Source organism: Saimiri boliviensis, chromosome 11 (genome assembly GCF_048565385.1).
Source record: "Saimiri boliviensis isolate mSaiBol1 chromosome 11, mSaiBol1.pri, whole genome shotgun sequence".
NCBI lineage: Eukaryota > Metazoa > Chordata > Mammalia > Primates > Cebidae > Saimiri > Saimiri boliviensis.
This window is the reverse complement of record NC_133459.1, coordinates 5680470-5700805: the sequence shown is the minus strand read 5'-3', so window position 1 is coordinate 5700805 and position 20336 is coordinate 5680470. Positions and strand designations below refer to the sequence as shown.

The 20336-nt window shown below is 45.4% G+C and overlaps 1 protein-coding gene across 14 annotated transcripts in view; it reads right to left on the bottom strand.

Annotated features, from left to right (window-relative positions):
* Positions 1-12673, bottom strand: part of CAMTA1 (calmodulin binding transcription activator 1) — a 964942-nt gene extending 952269 nt beyond the window's left edge. For 3 of the 14 annotated variants that reach the window (XR_005580835.2, XR_005580833.2, XM_039474368.2), the window contains exon 1: positions 12480-12632. Coding sequence is in view for 12 of the 14 variants with exons in the window: in XM_039474368.2 (XP_039330302.1) it covers positions 12480-12524 (45 nt within the window). In the remaining 2 variants the exon portion in view is untranslated. Of the gene's footprint in view, positions 1-12479 lie in introns of all 14 variants that reach the window. The other 11 variants (XM_039474343.2, XM_039474347.2, XM_039474348.2 and 8 more) reach the window with 6 other exon arrangements.
* Between the last annotated feature and the right edge of the window lie 7663 nt (positions 12674-20336).

The window sequence follows — 20336 nt, the reverse complement described above, 5'->3', positions numbered from 1 at the left end:
CAGCAAAACCGTGTCTCTACGAAAAATACAAAAATCAACCTGGTATGGTGACGCGTACCTATAGTCTAAGCTATTTGAGGGACTGAGGCAGGAGGATTGCTCAGGCCCTAGAAGTGGAGGCTGCAATGAGCCAAGACCACATCACTGCACTCCAGCCTGAGTGACAAAGCAAGACGATCTCAGACAAAAAAGTGATCTCAAGAGTAAGACTGGGTAGCAGTCAAAGTGGTTGCAGCTTGAATCATCAATTCTAATCATGAATTCTTACTTAGCTAAAATGATGATTCCTAAATATGTTTTATTTCTAAATATTTATTGGCAATTGTGTATCCAGAAAGTCAGCAAACACTCAACAAAAGCAGAGAAAATGAACTTTTTTTTTGAGATGGAGTCTCGCTCTGTCAACCAGGGTAGAGTGCAGTGGTGTGACATCAGCTCACTGCAACTTCCGCCTCCTAGGTTTAAGCAATTCTCCTGCATCAGCCTCCGGAGTAGCTTGGATTACAGGCACTCACCACCACGCCTGGCTAATTTTTTTTATTTTTAGTAGAGACAGGGTTTCACCATGTTGGCCAGGCTGGTCTTGAATTCCTGACCTCAAGTGATCCATCCACCTCAGCCTCCCAAAGTGCTGGGATTACAGGCGTGAGCCACCACACCCAGCCAAAAATGAACTTTGTTACAGCTCACCATTCAACAACTACAGCAAGCTTGAAAGATATCATAGGCTGGAGGCTTAGCCTCAAACTTGACCTGCAAAAGAAAACTCCAAGTAAGATTTCTTCAAGAAGTGCTCTAATGCAGTACTAAACTGCAAGCAGTGACCTCCCTAGAGGAGAAACTGGAGTCCAGAGCTACATGAGTGCACAATCCGGGGGAGATGCACCCTAACTCCAATGCAAGGGATGCTCAGCTAGTTCCATCACAATCATAATATATTAAAATAAAAGTATCAAACAATGAAGTTATTTAAAATATGTGAAGGGCAACAAAATGCTCCAAAAAAATCTAAATCCATTCCAAAGGTAATTTGAATAAAACATAATTTAATTCTAGGCCTAACCTCTCCAAAATAAAGTATTATATAATATTCCAATTTAGTCAAATTATACAAGAAATGCTACTTTAGGCCAGGCACAGTGGCTCACGCTGTGATCCTAGCACTTTGGGAGGCCAAGGTGGGTAGATCACTTGCCTTCACAAGTCAGAGACCAGCCTAGGCAACACAGCAAAACCCCATCTCTACAAAAAAATACAAAAATTAGCCAGTCATGGTGGCACATGCCTGCAGTCCTAGCTACTCAGGAGGCTGAGGCAGGAGGATCACCTGAGCTCAGGAAGTCAAGGCTGCAGTGAGCCAAGAGAGATCGTGCCATTGCACTCCAGCCTGAGTGACACAGTGAGACGACGTTTCCAAAAAAAAAAAGAAATGCTACTTAATAACAAAGCCATAAAGAAATGCTACTTTATAACAGAGCCATAGCATAGCACTCTGAACTTCCTGTAAGAACAAAAATATTTTGTCAATATTTTCACAACACAGTTCAAGTCACAGAATCATGAGATAATTAAATTGACTTTTTAGGTTTCAATCTGTTTAGCCAGAAACCTTATCCAAACTGTACTGATGCAAATCAGCATGAGAACTACAGCACTATCAAAATAACTTCAGTATCTTATCTTTTGTTTTACCTTTTATCAGTGATTTATGGGCTGACTAACAGTAAACTGATTTGTGCATGTGCCAGAAGTCAGCTCAAGAATACAAAACAGGAAAGAGATTCAGAAGAGTCAAATTCATGAATGAAAGTGCTGACGTCATAGTTCAGTTCCCAGTAGAGTTTAGAGTAGCATATGAAAAACGGTGTATCTTCTGGAATGTTAAAACACCAAAGTCATTTGGTAAAGGAAATAAAAGAAAAAGTCCTTCCTTGCTCAGAATAAGAGAAGGGAGAAAAAAAGAGAAAAGCTCAATTAACAACCTTTTCCATGAACCAAAAATGAAAAATATACAATATATATGGCACAAACTATCATAACCTCTAAACCACAGAACTATTTTGTGTTACTGTTAGAAATAATATTTTTAGGCAGGGCATGGTAGCTCACACCTGTAAATCGCAGCACTTTGGGAGGCTGAGGTGGATGGACTGCTTGAGACCAGGAGTTCAAGACCAGCCTAGGCAACACAGCGAGACCCCATCTCTACCAAAAAAAAAAAAAAAAAAAAGAAAAAGAAAAAGAAGGCAAGGTGGTGCACACCTGTAGTCCCAGCTGCTCAGGAGGCTGAGGGAGGAGGATCACTTCAGCAAAGGAGACCAACGCTGCAGTGAACTATGGATCACACCACTGCATTCCAGTCTGGGCAATAGAGCAAGACCCTGTCTCTAAAATAATAATAATATGGTAAGGCCAGGCATGGTGGCTCACACCTATAATCTCAGCACTTTGAGGCCAAGGCGGGCGGACTGCAAGAACAGGAGATCAAGACCATCCTGGCCAAGACGGTGAAATCATGTCTCTACTAAAATACAAAAAATTATTCAGGCGTGGTGGCGTGCCTGCAGTCCCAGCTGCTCGGGAGGCTGAGGCAAGGGAATCTCTTGAACTCAGGAAGTGGAGGTTGCAGTGAGCCATGATCGCCCCACTGCACTCCAGCCTGGTGACTGAGCAAGACTCAGTCTCAAAAAACATAAAAAAATTAAAAAATAATTAAAGATAAAATAAAATTTAAAAGAAGTAACATTTTTTACAGTGATGATTAGTTGTGTCTCTAAATAAGTAGGACATAGTCCCCCCTCCCAACTTTAAATCTTTCTCCCACTACGTGGCATAACTTTCAAAAAACAGTGCATAATACAGCTAGGCAGGTTTTATTTCTCCACTGAAAACCACCTAGCACAGCCATATCACACCTGATTTGAAGTAACTCTGAATAATATAGAGTAGAACTCAGTAACCAAAAGAAAGCTCCCAGAATTTTTTTTGTGAGGGAGAAAAGAAAAACTAAAAAAAAAGCCTTTGTCTAATGATGTAATATAAAATAATAAAAAATAAAGATTATAAAAATTTGATTTACTTAGAACTATTAAAAGTGGCTAGTGGCATGGATTGTTCATATTTTTCATTTCTCAGCAGGACTGAAAATACAACAAATAATACAAACTTCTGTAAAGTTTAGACACAATTTACTAAAATCCTTGTATTCAGGATACTTAAGTAACTGATTCCTAGATTTCTAATGTTTCCCAGGGAATTTAAGATTATTACATTCTTAGAAAATAACAGTGACCCTCACATCCTTGGTAACCTCTCCAAAGCACAAAACTATCGGGACATTCTCTCTTCTTTACCATTCACATGGCTTAAAGTAGCCATTCACCCAAAATTTTTTTTTAATTTAAGCAACAAACAATTTTGCCAACAAACATTTTAAAAAGAAGATCTTATTAAGTTAAAATGCAAACATGCCAGTTTTATCAGTAAATCTAAAATGTTAAGAGATCATCTCACATTGCCACCACAAATATCTTTGATAGAACATCACTACCCCCTTGTGGATTCACAATAAAAAAATCCTTATCTTGAATCTTGTTAAATATTCCATTCTGCTGAACTTCCATCCAAGTTTATATTTTCTTCACTACGAAGGGTTATTTCACTTCAATTACTTTTTAAAAAGACAAACTTAACATTTTTCTTAAAACCAATCCAATCAACTTATTTGTCCATTAAGTGTCCCCATTTCGAGGAGCATTCTTTGTATGTCTACATGTGTGGATTCAATGTGACAACCCTATCAACATCCCATTTCTCTTCAAATATCTGAATTTATACTTCCAATCATCACTTTGAGATTATTTTTAATCATAAATGAGTAATTTTTTCCACTATAGCATCTTTTTTCTCTCTCGCTCTGATAATTTCACACTTTGTACCAATTTCTTATTATCACTCTCAAATGATTTGGTATCCAAGTGCCCAGAAAAGCAATGGGGCACATACATCCTCAGAAATGACTTTACAGAAAAGGATTAAAAACCAAATCTAAGTTTTAAAAAGATGAATTCTTGATTGTATTCATATACCCTCAGAAATGACTCCTGGCAATCTAAATCAACCCCAGCGAAGAAAACATAGACAGTACCTTTCCTTCAAAACTTGTACAAAGAAAGGCTTTCTCTCTCTCTGTTTTTAAGTTGAAAGAATACCTCTGGTTGTATCTGCACATCATCCTAATATAACACACAAATACATCTTGTTGAATATACACTGTAAAATTAAAGATTAAACTGACTAAACATCTGATGTATACCTTCTTATAGACACTAAATTTAGCTGAAAGTATAAATCATCACTGCAAAATGCACAGGCTACATGGAAAGAGTCATGACTGGCTGTACGGCCATTATTGGAAGTTAGCTCCCCAGGTTCTTAGAGATGTTGAACACAAAAGTAGGGACATGGTAATTTACTATCATCAACATTTATTCCAATGGTTAGATGGGAATAAAGGGGGGGAAAATCCACTTTGTAAGTGTTTTTAAGTGACTGAATACATAATCTAACCTTGTAGTAACTGATAAGGGAAAAAAATGGAAGAGATACTGCATGGTCTGTTGACTGAATGAATGTTCTATGTCCCAAAAGTCACACATCAACCATATTGAGACTATTATACATTCAAAAGTTATCTGCTATACACCTGTCCAAACCTAGTGACTCAACTGCACAGCAGGAACAATCAGAGCTGGGCTTCATAAAGTTTTGCTTTTGGGGGGATTCTGTTGTTTTGACTGCTGTTTTGAGATTTGAGGGGAGGGGAGATATATAAGAGTTCGGGATGTATTTTAGATGGTATAAAAAAATGAAGTTAGGAATGAGAGCTACGCCACTTAGTCTCCACGTATTAACATGTTTAAAACTGTTAATTAGCCGGGCATGGTGATTTGCACCTGTAATCCCAGCTACTCAGGAGGCTGAGGCAGGAGAATGGCTTGAACCTGGGAAGCAGAGGTTGCAGTGCAGTGAGCTGAGATTGCACCACTGCACTCCAGCCCGGGCAACAGAGTGAGACTCCGTCTCTAAATAAATAAATAAATAAATAAATAAATAAATAAATAAATAAAACTGTTAAGAACACAGCCCCAAACTCTTCTTTCAAGAAACGTCACTTTGTACACATGAAACTACAAGACTATAGAGAGCAGAGGGATGAATACAGCCCCAAAGAAGCAGAACTCCCTCAAAGTTACTGTCTGCTAATATTCTCAGGAAAGGACATGTTACATGACTTCAACGGCCTGGCTAATTTTGAAAAACAAAAACAAGAAAGGGACTGCAAAAGGATTCATGTACAAGAGAACAAGCAACTATGTCAGGAAAGAGCAAAACACTGGGGGTGAATATGGAAGAACCATTAAAAAAAAAACACCTCTAGTCATTCCATCCTATGTCATGTCAATCAGTTCAAAGTAAATGAACAATCCTCCAAAAAAGAGCAAAAGGGGAAATAATGTGTGACCCTTGGCCTCTCTTTGCAGTGGGGTACCTAATATTTCTCTGTAAGTCCGGGGTAATGAGGTAAAAAAAAAATGCTCAGGAAACAGTACCAGTCTTTACACAAGGAGGCCCATGACCTTCTACAAGCAATGTCATTCAAAGCAGAAGGATGCAATACAACCTTAGAAATATACAGTAAGCATACTGATGGGGGGGAAAAAAAAAAAAAAAAACACCCTTTACCTTGTCCTATCATGTGAAAAATCAGGAACTGCTCTCCATTGCCAATATATGAGAAGAAACGCTTTCGGCCGGGTGCAGTGGCTCATGCCTGTAATCCCAGCACTTTGGGAGGCCAAGGTGCACAGATCACTTGAGGTCAGGAGTTCAAGACCAGCCTAGCAAACATGGTGAAACTCCATCTCTACCAAGATTACAAAAATTTGCCAGACATGGTGGCCAGTGCCTGTAATCCCAGCTACTCAGGAGGCTGAGACACAAGAATCGCTTGAACCCAGGAGGTAGAGGTTGCAGTGAGCCAAGATCGCACCACTGAACTCCAGCCTGGGGCAACAGAGCGAGACTCAGTCTCAAAAAAAAAAGAAACACTTTCCTTACAAATGCATGACAATTATCAAGGGAAAGCAGACCATCTATATGTTTATAAGTCCCACTCTCTGATGACAGAAGAGGAACATGGCTTAATCACAGGACTAAGGGGACACTACATCCAAGGATGGCACAAAATAAAAGGATATGCTAGTCTGATCAACCTCCCTCTCAAGCCTGATTAGGTATTCAAGAAAAATAAAAAGAAAGATTATACACTGTCTAAAAAATAGTGAATGACTATACACTCTTATTCAAGTTACACAGACAAAGTAGTAGAGCAAGAACGCTTCTCACTCTCACTCTCAAACACACCAAAAACTAAAGACAGTACTATATATAACAGGCAAAGGAACATTAGGAGAGGCCCCCACACTTCCTTGTAAATGAAGGTTCCAAATGAAATAATGTGCTTGGCTGTGCTTAAAGAAATTTATCGTATCAAGCCAAAGAAAGAGAAAGAAGCTGGCTAAATGCAGCAAAAACAAATTTTCAAAATCCTACATGGGGAGGCCCAAAGCAGGAGGACCCAGTGTTTTATCTAGAGATGCTATCTAGTTACAAACACTAATCCCACCTGCCTTGTGGCTGAAATTTCATTCCATCTACCTATTCTTGGGGAAACAAGAAAATACAATGCTTTGTGCTCTAGGACAAAAGGGATGGTGGGCAGCCCTTTTCTACTAAAAGGCTACAAATACAGCACATCTACAACTACTTTTTTATAATAATGACAGGGCAGTGAAGAAAACTCTCTAGGTGAGAAAGGACAAAAAGTAAAAGGAAAGGCAGAAGAAAAGAAAGGGAGGTCAGATTTGAGTCACCTAGAGCATTAAAGAAAAAAGGACATGGTACATGATTCTACAAGATACAGAACATCTTCAAAAATGATCTATATAATGGAAATGCAAAAGAAACACACATCGCTTCTAAACCCAAAATACACTCAGTCACATACTCACATGACCAAAGGACACTGCCAAACCACATACTACAAATCTCACACAAGACTTTTCACAAGAGTGAAATACTAGCAGAATTGGTTTCTACACACATTGTGGAGGTGGGAAATCTAATTTAATAAAGGAAGAAAAGAAAAAGGGCATTTCAAATTATTGATAATTTTTAATATTATCATTATTGATACCTAGCCTGTACCCACAATTTGAGGCAATCTACAAAAATAATAATACCATTAAAAAGCATAAATTAAAAGTCACTTCATCAACAAAAGCGGTGATAATTACATCAGATACCTAGCCTAAAAATGATCATCAATTAGGTATTAAATTTGGATATAATACTTCGTGGCAGTGAAAATGTAACAGCAGCTCATACAGTTCTTACTATCTGATCATATGAACCGTGACAGTTAGTCAGAAGAGGAAAAACATTTTTATATCACTTCCATATACAAAAAATACATTTGATCCTATGTTCTATAGAACACCTAGTGTAATGCTGCTGTTCAAATGTTAAATAAGCATTCCAACCAATCATGTATCTAATTGACCTAAAAGTTCCACCTACACAATCAGATTAAGAAGGCTGACTTTACTTTCTTCTAAACAAACACACACACACACACACACACACACACTCTCACTCTCTCTCTCTCTCTCTCTCTCTGCATACAGTCTGGGAGAAAGCTGCTAAATGACTCTCCCAGTCCACCCTACCACCCTCTTCACCACCCCACTCCTGCTGAGAGGAGAAAAAAAGGTTCAACATGATAGCACAGTATTACACTGTATCTTTGTAAGTTAACAATCCAAAAACTTAAAATTTGGGGAAAATATTCCTTATAAGACTATATAAAAGACAAGTATAAGATATACTGAAGGCCAGGCATGGTGGCTCACGCCTGTAATCCCAGTACTTTGGGAGGCCGAGGCAGGAGGATCCCTGGAGGCCAGGAATTCAAGACCAGCCTGGCCAAGATGGTGAAACCTAGCCTCTACTAAAAATACAAAAAAAAAAGCTGGGCGTGGTGATGCACTCCTGTAATCCCAGCTACTCGGGAGGCTGAGGCAGGAGAATCAGTTGAACCTGGGAGCCAGACGTTGCAGTCAGCCGAGATCGCACCACTGGACTCCAGCCTGGGCGACACAGCGAGACTGTCTCAAAAAAAAAAAAAAGATTTACACTGAAATGTCATTACTATAAAAGGCTAACAAGATCCAATATGGTCCAAACTCTCACATCACCCCCTACAGCTCCTTGTACATCACAAAAGCTCAGTAAACGTCCCCTGAATGAATGCTGTCAGTCATGGGAGAATAGGCATAAAAACAACTTCTCCCCAGAAGGGCAAATTCAAAGGTCCCACATAAGAGGCAACTGACACTACTGTTAAGGGAAAGGAAGAAAATAAGAGAATCGCCTTCGCCTGCTTTTCCCATGAGGCAGGCAGAAAGAAGTCCAAGTGCACACAAAGGGGTATTTCCCCCAAACAGGAAAGGAAGAATGGCTGTAACTAATCAAACAGTGGGGGGGCGGGGAGTTCAGGTTTTGAGATGGGCTACCTCAAAATCAGTCACAAAGAATTAAAAACCCAGCAAGACACATGGGCTGACACCTGCAGACACAGGGGACTAAACTAACGCTACTCTCTAAAGAATAGGCTATTTCAGGGGGAAAGCCTAAAGCTGCCAGAGCCTAAAAACTAAGGAAATAGAAAACAAAGCTGAGCAGGATGCAGAAATATGTCTCAAAGAGCAAGTAAGAGCAACATTACTCTTTTGAAAAGGAAAAGCTGACCCAATCTGACCTTGAGTAGAGGCTGCTCTGTATATGTCAACATTTTGAATCCATTCAACGATGAGATGGAGAAACTCAACATTTGCAGAAGCAGGATAAGTAAGACCTCCAAGAAGACAAAAGAGGAAGAGGACACCCAACCTAGTCCCAAAAACGGAAGGTAAGGGGTGAAGGAGAAGAACGAGTGATGGTCTAACAGAAAGTCCAACGGAAATGCGAGGAAACTGTGGTTCGGAGAACCCGTCTAGTCTGTCCAACTGCAGCAGAGCATTTTGCACTAGAGGAGGAAGAGGAAAAAGCAGACTTCCAATCATCTGTGGAGACCAGTAACACGGAAACACAACCACATTAAACTCAAGAAAAAGGGTCCAGCTTCAGACCATAACCTAAAGTGTGTTCTTCCAAACCTTTACCACTTTTCCTTCCACTGCACCTTGCATGGAGCCCCCTGCTTAGCAGGAAAAACTCCCAAAGTCTCCATGGGGCCACGGAGGAACGGTAGGAAGAACCACCACTGAGAACGGATGACTCCGCTGAATCTATGCCATCTACAGCAGGTATTGAACTCCTGATTTTTCCAAAGTTCACTAATAACAGCCCCTAAAAATACACAAGCCCATCAAGCTGATTATAAACACAGAATACGAACAGCATAAAAAAAAATTTTTAAACCAAAAAAAAATGTGCTCAAAAGCTCTACTTTCTGACACTGGGAAGTAGGCCCACTGGACGACTCGATGTTAACTGAAAGGCCAAGTCCAGAAGTCACAGACCAGCGCTGACCAAACCTTTGAATAGCTACTTCTCCTTACGCAGTAAACTGAGGCAAAGCAGGCCTCTGAGCTAGAAAAGAGCTTTAAAGGCCCAAAGGCCCAGAGCCCAACAGAACTTGTTGGGGAGGATGAGTCTCCACACTAACTAAGCCTGTCAAAGAGGAAGACTTCCCTGTTGAGTGACAGCAGCTAGCAGCCATTCTGGGTTTCCTGAAGGAGGGAGAAAGGCAAAGAGACAGAAAGGAAGGGAGGGAGGGAGACCTGAGGAGGCAAAGCTCCTGACAGGACTCAGATCATTCCCCTGCCCAAGAGAAAAGAACCCGAAGAATAACGCCCCCTGCCCCATCCTTTCATGAAGCATCAAGGGCCTTTCCACAGGTACATTTTGCTAATTTCACAACCTCTCTCAATTATTTAAGTGGCCAAAATACAAAAAGGCCATATTTACGGTCATTCGTTCCTAGCTCTGTCACAGGAAAACATATTCTTCTTACCCATCTCCTGTTGTTTGCCTACACACACGAAATCTCTTTCCCCTACACTGCAGTAAAGAAACCAAGAACTTTTCACTCTATGCAGAATCAGGCAACAAATAACGTCCCTAAATTCAGAGTGCCAAAGTTGTGATGCATATGGGCAGGCGCCGTACACTTAGCACATTCAGGGACTTGGTGAACATGCAGGATGTCATTCTGCTTATTCAGTACAGTACACATGACGAAAGAATGGTCAGAATTGGCCATTTACCAATGATTCTTCTGCTGCTGCTTCTAAGCCTAAAGAGTCACCAACAACGTTAATATCTATCTTTATCATTCCACATAAAGGTCCCCAGATGCACCCAAAATGTAGAGCTAAGTCATCTGACCCTTCCAACTTCCTGTACACTGTATATGTAATGGATGTGATTTCATCTGTGTATAGCTACATGCATGTATATGTAAACAAATGTGTACAGCATCATGATCTGGTTCTCCAAAACAGAACCAGAACAGCAAGAAACAGAAATCATTCAAATTTCCCCTTCTCCTGAAAGCTACAAGATCTAAAGAAATGTTTGGATCCCACAAGAGACAACACCGGAGCCAAAGGAAGGTTCTAGTACAACAAGGAGCACACAAGCAACCTCTTCCAGGATGGCATGTGGGCGACATGGGTGTCTACACTCCCTTTTCTGAATGGAAAGGCATATGGCTTCTCCTTACCCAGCCAACAGGAATACAATTTGAGAAAATGAGAAAAAGTCAAAGTAACAGGCTCACTAAACATGGCTGACTGGGAAGCAGAAGCCATAAAGGAGAATATGAATTCTATCAAAAAAGAACTGAGAAGTTTATATCCAGGGAAGGTTCAAGGACTCTTGAATGTGGGACGGACAAAGTCTAGGTCTCACTGCATGGAAGACAGTCATGAAAACATCAAAAAACAAGGGCACATGACCCTTTTCCCAGTGGGGTAGTGTCAACTGGTGAAGGCTGCCCCCTCCTGAAACACAACAGTCAACTGGAAGCAAAAATATACCCCGGTCTTCCTCAGACACAGGAGTAACTAGAGTGGCCCCTTTTCACTCAAGCACTAGGCACAATGGAAGCCCTGCCCTACATCTTATTGGGGCGCCCACTCTCACCCAGACAAGGAACTCAGAGAAAAGAGAACATGTCAGTGTAGACACACAGATGGGGAAAGGAGCACTGTGAATGTCCAGTTGTCTCATAAAAAAAAGAGGGCAACTCGAAGGGTATTCAGGAAATGAGCTCACTCTAACCCAGCAAAGTGTGCGAGAGTGTGCACGATCGGGAAGAAGTCTCTGCTTTCCTATTTAGAAATGACTTCAGAGCTACACAAGCCCCCACTATCCGCTGGGTGAGGAAAGAACATGGGTAGCCCGAGTCCCCTTGTCCTGGCAAAAAGGGTCAACGGAGACTGTGCAGAGGCCCCAAAAGATTCTAAAGAAGAGGAGCGGATCAGACGGACCCCTGTGCCAAGGAAGGATCGGGGTCACGGAAGGTAAAGGGCAAGGGAGTGTGGAGATCCTCACTTGCCATAGAAACGGAGACCCCACCCTCCTGGCTGTGAGGGTGCAAGGGCAAGAGTAGGATGTGAACGACTGCGAGGGGCGGGGATGCTGCGCAGGCCCCCTTCCCTTCCCGGGAAGCGAAGGGGGAGGGGTCACACGAGGCCCTTCGGCCGAGGGACGCTCGGCAGGACGGGGTCCCCCTGGCGGGGAGAAGCTCCGGGACCCCTCGCCCGCTCCGGGAGGCGCCTACGGAGCTGAAGGGGTTGCCGGAGAGAGTACGTCTGGCCCTGCCCGCCGGAGAGCAGGGAGCCGGCGAGGGCTGAGCGCCGGCCGCTGCCGCCCGACGGGGACCGGCCCGGAGCAGTGGGGCGCGGGGCCAGGGGGGCCCGAGGCGGATAAACTTTCCGCCCCGCGGCCCCCACCCCGGACCCAGCACCGGGGGTGCGGGGGCCGCGCCGCGGGCTCGGGAGCGGCGGGGATGCCCGGTCCGGGTGGGGGAGGCGCCGGCCCTCCGCCGGCTCCTCCTCCTCGCTGGGCCCGGTCCCCGCCCCGCGAGCCCCCCGCCCCCTCCGGCCCCAGCCCGCCCCCGGGGGTGGGGTGTGGGGCGCCGGGCTCCGCCGGCCCCGCGAGTCACCTCAGGACTCGGCCGCGCTCCACCCCCCCACCCCGCCGGCCCCCTCCCCGGCCGGGTCGCCCGCCCGCCCGCCCGCCGCGCCCCCGCGCTCCCGCCCGGCGCCGCCGATGCCCGGGATGTCCGGCGGGGCCGGGTCCCGCCACCCGCCGCGCCGCCCCCCAGCCCCTCGCGCTCCGGCTCTTACCTTCCGGCTTGTTTTCGGCAGCCATTTCCCCTCCGCGCGCCACATCCTCCTCCTCCTCGCGACCGGGACCCCGAGCGCGCGCCTCGTACCGCCGCCGCCGCCGGCCCAGCCACCCCGCCGCCGCCGCGCACCCGCCCTGGCCCCGCCCCGCGGCCCACGCACAGCGCCCGTTGGGCCGTGCGGCTGCCACTCATTACTCCCGCCGCCAATCGCCCCGCACCAGGGGTCTCACTACTCTCCGGGAGGAGCGTCCTATCCATCCGGCCCATTGGCTGGTCACCACCCAACGGACTGAAAGGATTGGTCAAGAATCAACGCCCCCTCCCCACCCACTCCCAGGAAAGCCCGCCTTTCGGACCTAAACAAAGCTTCCTAGTGGTCAGAGCCCGGAAGAACTGTCCTATCAGGACGGGGCCGACACGGAATATTTCCTCGAGGCCGACACATGGCGTTTTGATTGGGCGTCACTACAGTGTTTCCCAGGCCGTTCAGACCAATCAAAAGGAGTTCCCGGAACTCGGGAGCGGCGAAGGGAAGCCCCGCCCCTGAGCGTGACCGTCATGAGGAAGGCGCTCGCTCATTGGAGCGTTGGGGCTTTTCCCGCGTGCTCCCGGGGCTGAAGGACGTTCCCGGGGAAGCCGCTGCCGGCGCGTGGGGTCTCGGTGGTTGTGGGGGACGCACCGGTATCTCCGGGATCCCGCAGCCCGGCGGCGCCGGTGGGGAGCCGGGCGCGGGGGCCCTCGGGGCTGAGGTCCGCAGGGGCGCCGTACCCCGGAGCCCGGCTACCTAGGAGTGCGGGCGTCGCTGCCGGCCGTGGGGGAGGGGCGCGCCTCCCGCCAGGCCCCGCCCCCTCGGCGCCGCGTCCCCACGGCCCCGGCGCCGCCCGCCTGTGCCCGCCTCCCGCGCCCGCCCTCGGTACGCTCCGTTGTCCCCTTTTCTGGCGGCTTAAAATACCGAAACTTTATTTTGGTCACGTTGCCCATGTGACCTGCGGAGCCGATGACTCATGGACGCCTGTCCCAGGATGAGGCCGCTGGCCGAAAGCGGAGAAGCGCCAGCCCCGGCCGCCCGGGTGGAGCGCGGGGCAGCCGAGTTTCCTTCCCTCCCCAACCCTAGCGTCCGCGCGGGGCTTTTCCGAGTAAATAGCCCGACGCCCGCTGCCCTCGCGCCGCGTGCGGGAGCAGCTGCCCCCCGCGAGGTGGGCGCCCGCTGGGTGCCCCAGGAACGAGCCTAGGAACGGGGTGCACCGAGTGCGGCTCTCGGGCGGGCCAGGCGTGCAGGCGGCTGGGCTGCGCTCCCAGGGACCCGCCTCTCTCCATAAAGTCAGGAATGCTGCTCCTGAGCAGGTAATACTGGAAACAAAAGGAGAGGCTGCAATCGCAAATTGTTTAAAAAAAAAGAAAAACAGGGAAGAAAAGTTGAATGAAAGAGCTCCAACCCCTTAATGTGATCTTGTACGGTTTGCAATAAGAACATTTCATTCTTCCGCATTTTATTCTTCCTTTTGCTGCTGTTGGTGACAACTAGCAAAATAAGTGAAAAATCATCGTTCAAGTGTTTTGGCATTAAGATTGACTGTCACAGTGAAATTCTGTGCCAATCCTAACATGTGTTCTTTTTCTGGTCTTCATAAGTAAGAATGTCTTAGGTTTTCCAGAAATAAAGATGTCCCAAAAGAATGTTTTGTGTTACACACTCATCCTTCAAGAAACTTTAATTTTATGAGCCTCAAAAATTGCAAAATTTTAACAACGAGGGGACAATATTTTATCGATTAGCATTCTTAATAGCACCTATGTTGACGATTTGTGTGGAGAAACGGATTCTTAAAAGTGCTGGTGGCATTGTAAATTAGTATATTCCTTTGGAAAAGCAATTTTACAGTATGTATTAAAAGCCATAAAAATGTCTGCATCTTTTGACCCAGTAATCTTACTTCTGGGAATCTGTTCTAAGGAAATAACACTAAATGCCAGAAAAGCTGTATGTGTGAGGTATTCTTCACAGGATCACTGTACTTATTAGAACAAAAAATTGGAAGCATCCTACATGTGCTAATATTGGGTATTTAGTAAATAGTGTTACATCCATCTACACACTGGAACGTTATGCTGGTCTTAGACATCAGAGACAGAAAATCACCCACTGCTAGGTAGAAGGGGCAGTACCCAAAATTATGATGTTCATGTATAAGGTGAGATAATAGGTCTAAAAAACTGCATTTTTAAAAAAAGACTGACACAGGCCGGGTGCGGTAGTTCACCCCTGTTAATCCCAGCACTTTTGGAGGCCAAGGTGGGCAGAGCACTTGAAGCCAGGAGTTTGAGACCAACCTGGCCAACATGGCAAACCCTGTCTCTACTAAAAATACCAAAATTAGCTGTGCGAGGTGGCGGGCGCCTGTAGTCCCAGCTACTCGGAAGGCTGAGGCATGAGAATAGCTTGAACCCAGGAGACAGAGGTTGCAGTGAGCCGAGATCACACAGCTGCACTCCAGCCTGGACGATGAGAGCAAGAATCCATTCCAAAAAAAAAAAAAAAAGCTGATACATACACCCAGGAAATGACGTATGAGGATTATGCGTGAGTTTTTTTAATTGTCTACTTTCTATAATACAGCTGCAATATATCTATGTTACTTTTATAATTAAAACACTTATTTAAATTGAAAGAAAGATGAATAAAGTTGACTGTCTTTCTTCAGGAGGCTCCCAGCCTAGCCAGGTTCACAAACAGCAGCAGGACAGGTGCAATGGGAACACAAAAGAAGGTCATGAACATCACCTGGGCCTCAACACTGTCGCCACTGAAATTACCCTAGCCTCAAACAGTGGTTCTCTGGGGACCTTAGTGGAGCAGAGGGTGCTCAAGGGACCCACAAGTCAAAACTTTTTTGGACAAGGTCCTGCTGTGTCTCCCAGGCTGGAGTGCAGTGGTGCCATTATAGCTCACTGCAGCCTCAAACTCCTGGGCCACAGCGATCCTCCCACCTCAGCCTCCCCAGTAGCTAGAACCACGAGCATGCACCACCACACCCAGCTAATCTTTTTTAAGTTTCGTAGAGAGGATCTTGCCTTGTTGCCCAGGCTAGTCTCAAACTCCTGGGTTTGAGCAATCCTCCGACCTCAGCTTCTCAAAGTGCAGGGATTACTGGCATGAACCACCACACCTGACCTCAGAACTATTTTTATAGCAATAATATGTCAGTTTCTCCCATGTGTGCAGTGTTTTTCCCAGGCTGCATATGTGATCTCACAACAGGCTGAATCCAGAAGAGTCAGAAACAGAGAAGAATCCAGCAGTCTTCTGTCAGATATAAAAGTGATTTGCAAAACTAAAACAATCCCACACTTATCACTGATTTTTTTTTGTTTTAGAAAATGTAGGTATTTTTCATAAAAATAGGATTTATATTCACATATAATGAGTTTATTCTCTTTTTTGTCGTTACTCCTTTGAGATAGAGTCTCACTCTGTTGCCCAGGCTGGACTGCAATGCAGTCACAGCTCACTGCAGCTTTAACCTCCCAGGCTCAAGCAATCCTCCTGCCTCAGCCTCTTGAGTAGCTAGGAATATATGTGTGTACCTGCATTTTTGTAGAGATGGGGTTTTGCCATGTTGCCCATGCTGGTCTTGAACTCCTGAGCTCAAGAGATCCTCCCGCCTTGGCCTCCCAAAGCACTGGCATTACAGGTGTGAGCCACCGAGCCAGCTTGTTTTATTCTTTTTAAGTGAGCTAGTGAATATTTTTTAAATTTCTCAGTTTTAATTTCAAATACAGTACATAACTAGATAGACTAACACACATAAAGAAAAGTATTTTGTTTTTTGTTTTGTTTTGTTGAGATAGAGTCTTGCTCTGACGCCAGGCTGGAGTGCAGTATCACAATCTCGGCTCACTGCAACCTCCGCCTCCCAGGTTCAAGCAATTCTTCTGCCTCAGCCTCCCAAGTAGCTGGGACTACGGGCATGCACCACCGCGCCCAGCTAATTTTTGTATTATTAGTAGAGATGGGTTTTCACCATGTTGGCCAGGATGATCTCAATCTCTTGACCTCATGATCCACCCACCTCAGCCTCCCAAAGTTTTGGGATTACAGGTGTGAGCCACCTCGCCCAGCCAACAAAAGTACTTTGAAGTCGTTTTTTTTTTTTTTTTTTTTTTTTTTTTTTTTTTTTTTTTTGAGACAGTCTCCCTCTGTCAGCCAAGCTGGAGTGCAGTGGTATGATTTCACCTTCACCTCACTGCAGCCTCAACGTCTTGAGCTAAGTGATCCTCCCACCTCAGCCTCCTCAGTAGCTGGGACTACCGGCATGCACCACCGTGCCCAGCTACTTTTTGTATTTTTAGTGGAGACAAGGTTTCACTACATTGCTCAAGCTAGTCTCAAACTCCTTGGCTCAAGTGATCCGCCCACCTCAGCCTCCCAAAGTGCTGGGATTTGAATTTTTAAGTGTAGAAAAAGATCTTGAGACTCAAGAGTTTGGGAACCATTAGGCTAGAGAATGAGATGTTTTCAGGGCTGGCTGGTTGGTGTTTCTGTTTGCTTGGGAGGGTAACCAAGAGATGGGTATTTCAAGTAAAGGAAGCAGCCTGCGTTACTAAATGAGCCCATTTAGAAAAGAGAAGAGTTGGAATATACGCTCGATGAACCAATCTCAGAATCCTTGCCCATTTTGGCCCTAACGTCCTTCAAGGGAAGAATGTTACTGTCCAGAAACAGAACTTATCAGGGAAATAGTGGGGATATTAAATTGTTACTTTTTCACTGCAAAAAGATTTGCCAGAGTCTTCTTCCTGGTCAGCTTTCCAAAGTAAAGTGGCTGTTTATATTACTGGTGATGATAAAAATAAAAGTGCTTGGACTTGCTTCCCTAAATTTGAAGTTACTGAAGCTTCCATATTACTGGATTGGGAGAGGAAAGCATGGACTGAACTATTTCACAAGCTTAAACACTTAAAAGAGAAGTGTTTAAGCTCATCCTCCCAAGCTCATTTTCACAGGACAACAAAAAAAACAACCTGTGCCTTCCTTAGTCCCCCAGGGGCTGCATGGTTAAAAGTAATAATATCCAGCCAGGCACCATGGCTAATGCCTGTAATCCCAGCACTTTGGGAGCCTGAGGTGGTCAGATTACTTGAGATCAGGAGTTCGAGACCAGCCTGGCCAACATGGTGAAACCCCATCTCTACTAATAATACAAAAATTAGCTGGGTGTTGTGTCGAGCGCCTGTAATCCCATCTATTCCTGAGACTGAGACAGGAGAATTGCTTGAACCTGGGAGGCAGAGGCTGTAGTGAGCTGAGATCGTGCCACTGCATTCCAGCCTAGGTGACAGAATGAGACTGCGTCTCAAAAACATAATATCCAAAAGTTCCATTTCCAAAAAGTTTCTTCCCTTGCCTTTAATGTCTTTTTAATTTTGAGATAATTCGATTAACATGCAGTTATAAGAAGTCACACAGGGCCGGGCGCGGTGGCTCAAGCCTGTAATCCCAGCACTTTGGGAGGCCGAGGCGGGTGGATCACGAGGTCGAGAGATCGAGACCATCCCGGTCAACATAGTGAAACCCCGTCTCTACTAAAATACAAAAAACTAGCTGGGCGTGGTGGCGCGTGCCTGTAATCCCAGCTACTCAGGAGGCTGAGGCAGGAGAATTGCCTGAACCCAGGAGGCGGAGGTTGCGGTGAGCCGAGATCGCGCCATTGCACTCCAGCCTGGGCAACAAGAGCGAAACTCCGTCTCAAAAAAAAAAAAAAAAAAAAAAGAAGTCACACAGAAAGATCCTAGGTCCCCTTGCTTTTTCAAGATGAAACATAATGAGGCCGGGCGCGGTGGCTCACGCCTGTAATCCCAGCACTTTGGGAGGCCGAGGCGGGTGGATCACAAGGTCAAGAGATCGAGACCATCCTGGTCAACATGGTGAAACCCCATCTCTACTAAAAATACAAAAAATGAGCTGGGCATGGTGGCACGTGCCTGTAATCCCAGCTACTCAGGAGGCTGAGGCAGGAGAATGGCCTGAACCCAGGAGGCGGAGGTTGCGGTGAGCCGAGATCGCGCCATTGCACTCCAGCCTGGGTAACGAGAGCGAAACTCCGTCTCAAAAAAACAAACAAAAAAAAAAAAAAAAAAAGATGAAACATAATGAAAACTTGCAGACTTTGTTGGAACCAACCCTTCACCAGATGGCCCCTGTTTTCCTATCCTGCAAATGGTCATTTTTTCTGTTCCCTGCATCCCACCCACCTTCATGTAGCAATTATGTCAGGCATTATAATCTCAGAATGTCTACTGTTCATATGCAAGAGTAAAGATTTGTCAGATACCCCAAATATAATGAGATATTTGGGCCTAGTAGGCCTGAATTTCGACTTATTTGAAATAGTTGGCCAGGTGAGATGGCTTACGCCTGCAATCCCAGCACTTAGAGAGATGGAGTCGGGTGGATCACTTGACGCCAGCAGTTTGAGACCAGCCTGGGTAACATGGTGAAACCTTATCTCTACAGTTAGCAAGGTGTGGTGGCAAGAGCCTACCCGGGAGGCTCAGGCACCAGAATCCCTTGAATTGGGAGGCAGAGGTTGCAGTGAGCCAAGATCCAACCACTGCACTGCAGCCTAGGCGACAGAGCAGACTCTGTCTCAAAACAATAAAAGGAAAGAAAAATAAAAGAAAAAAAGAAATGTAATTTGAACATGAAAGGGAAAGGTTTCATTTGTGGCCCAGGAATCTGTTGAAATTTTGAAGTGAATCTGTAGTTTCATTTGTTCAGTATTTACCACGAATGACAGTTTTGTTTTCCTGCTGGCAATTTAAACCTAGAACAGAGCATTATCTTTTATCATTGGGGTTTCAGGAGATACTACTTAAGCAATAGTTATAACCATAAAACTTTCCCTGATTGTCCAGCTATTACATAAAACACACCGAGTGCGCTTGCTCTCCGGAGACCCTCCTAGGAGTGATACCTTTTAATGCCTTCAGTGGAATGTATCTCACCTTCACACACTACTTTAAGAATCAATCCAGTCTTCTCTGTACTTTCCCTTTGAAACTGGAGGCTTTCCACTCTCTCTTGAGCCTTCTGGTATGATAACCTGATAGTTTTTATTGCATTTAGACCCCTGATGAAAGAAATGGTTCTTTTGTTTTGGGTTGTCTTGTTTGTTGTTTTTTTGGTTTGTTTGTTTGTTTGTTTGTTTGTTTTGTGGTGGAAGGAGACAGAGTTTCAGTCTATCACCTAGGCTGGAGTGCAGTGGTGCAGTCTCGGCTCACTGCAACCTCTGCCTCCCAGGTTCAAGCAATTCTCCTGCCTCAGCCTCCTGAGTAGCTGGAATTATAGGCACGCATCACCACGAATTTTCGTATTTTTAGTAGAGACGGGATTTCACCACGTTGGCCAGCCTGGTCTCAAACTCCTGGGCTTAAGTGATCCACCTGCCTCAGCTTCCCAAAGTGCTGGGATTACAGGTATGAGCCACCATGCCTGGCCAAAAATCATTCTTTTCTACAGGGAGAAAAGGTTGGAGAGATTGGGCTTTGCTGGTTCAGATGAACACAAATACATAGAACTTCATGGCTGTGGACATTAACCAGTTTCAGAGACCAGGACCACCCCTCTACTCCCTGAGACCCAGAGAGACTTCAGTAGTGGAGCCCCTAACATCTCTGTATAGAGAAAGCTTGGGGCAGTAATCCGATTGGAGGGAGGGGCCAGGGGACACTAGCATCTGCCCAGCAAACCCATTTGCACTCCCGTTGTCTATTCATTTGGGTAGCTCCACAGGGCTTGGTAGGGAGCTGGTAAGATTGCTCAAGTCACCCGGCCAGTCACCACTGATGGCTCCTC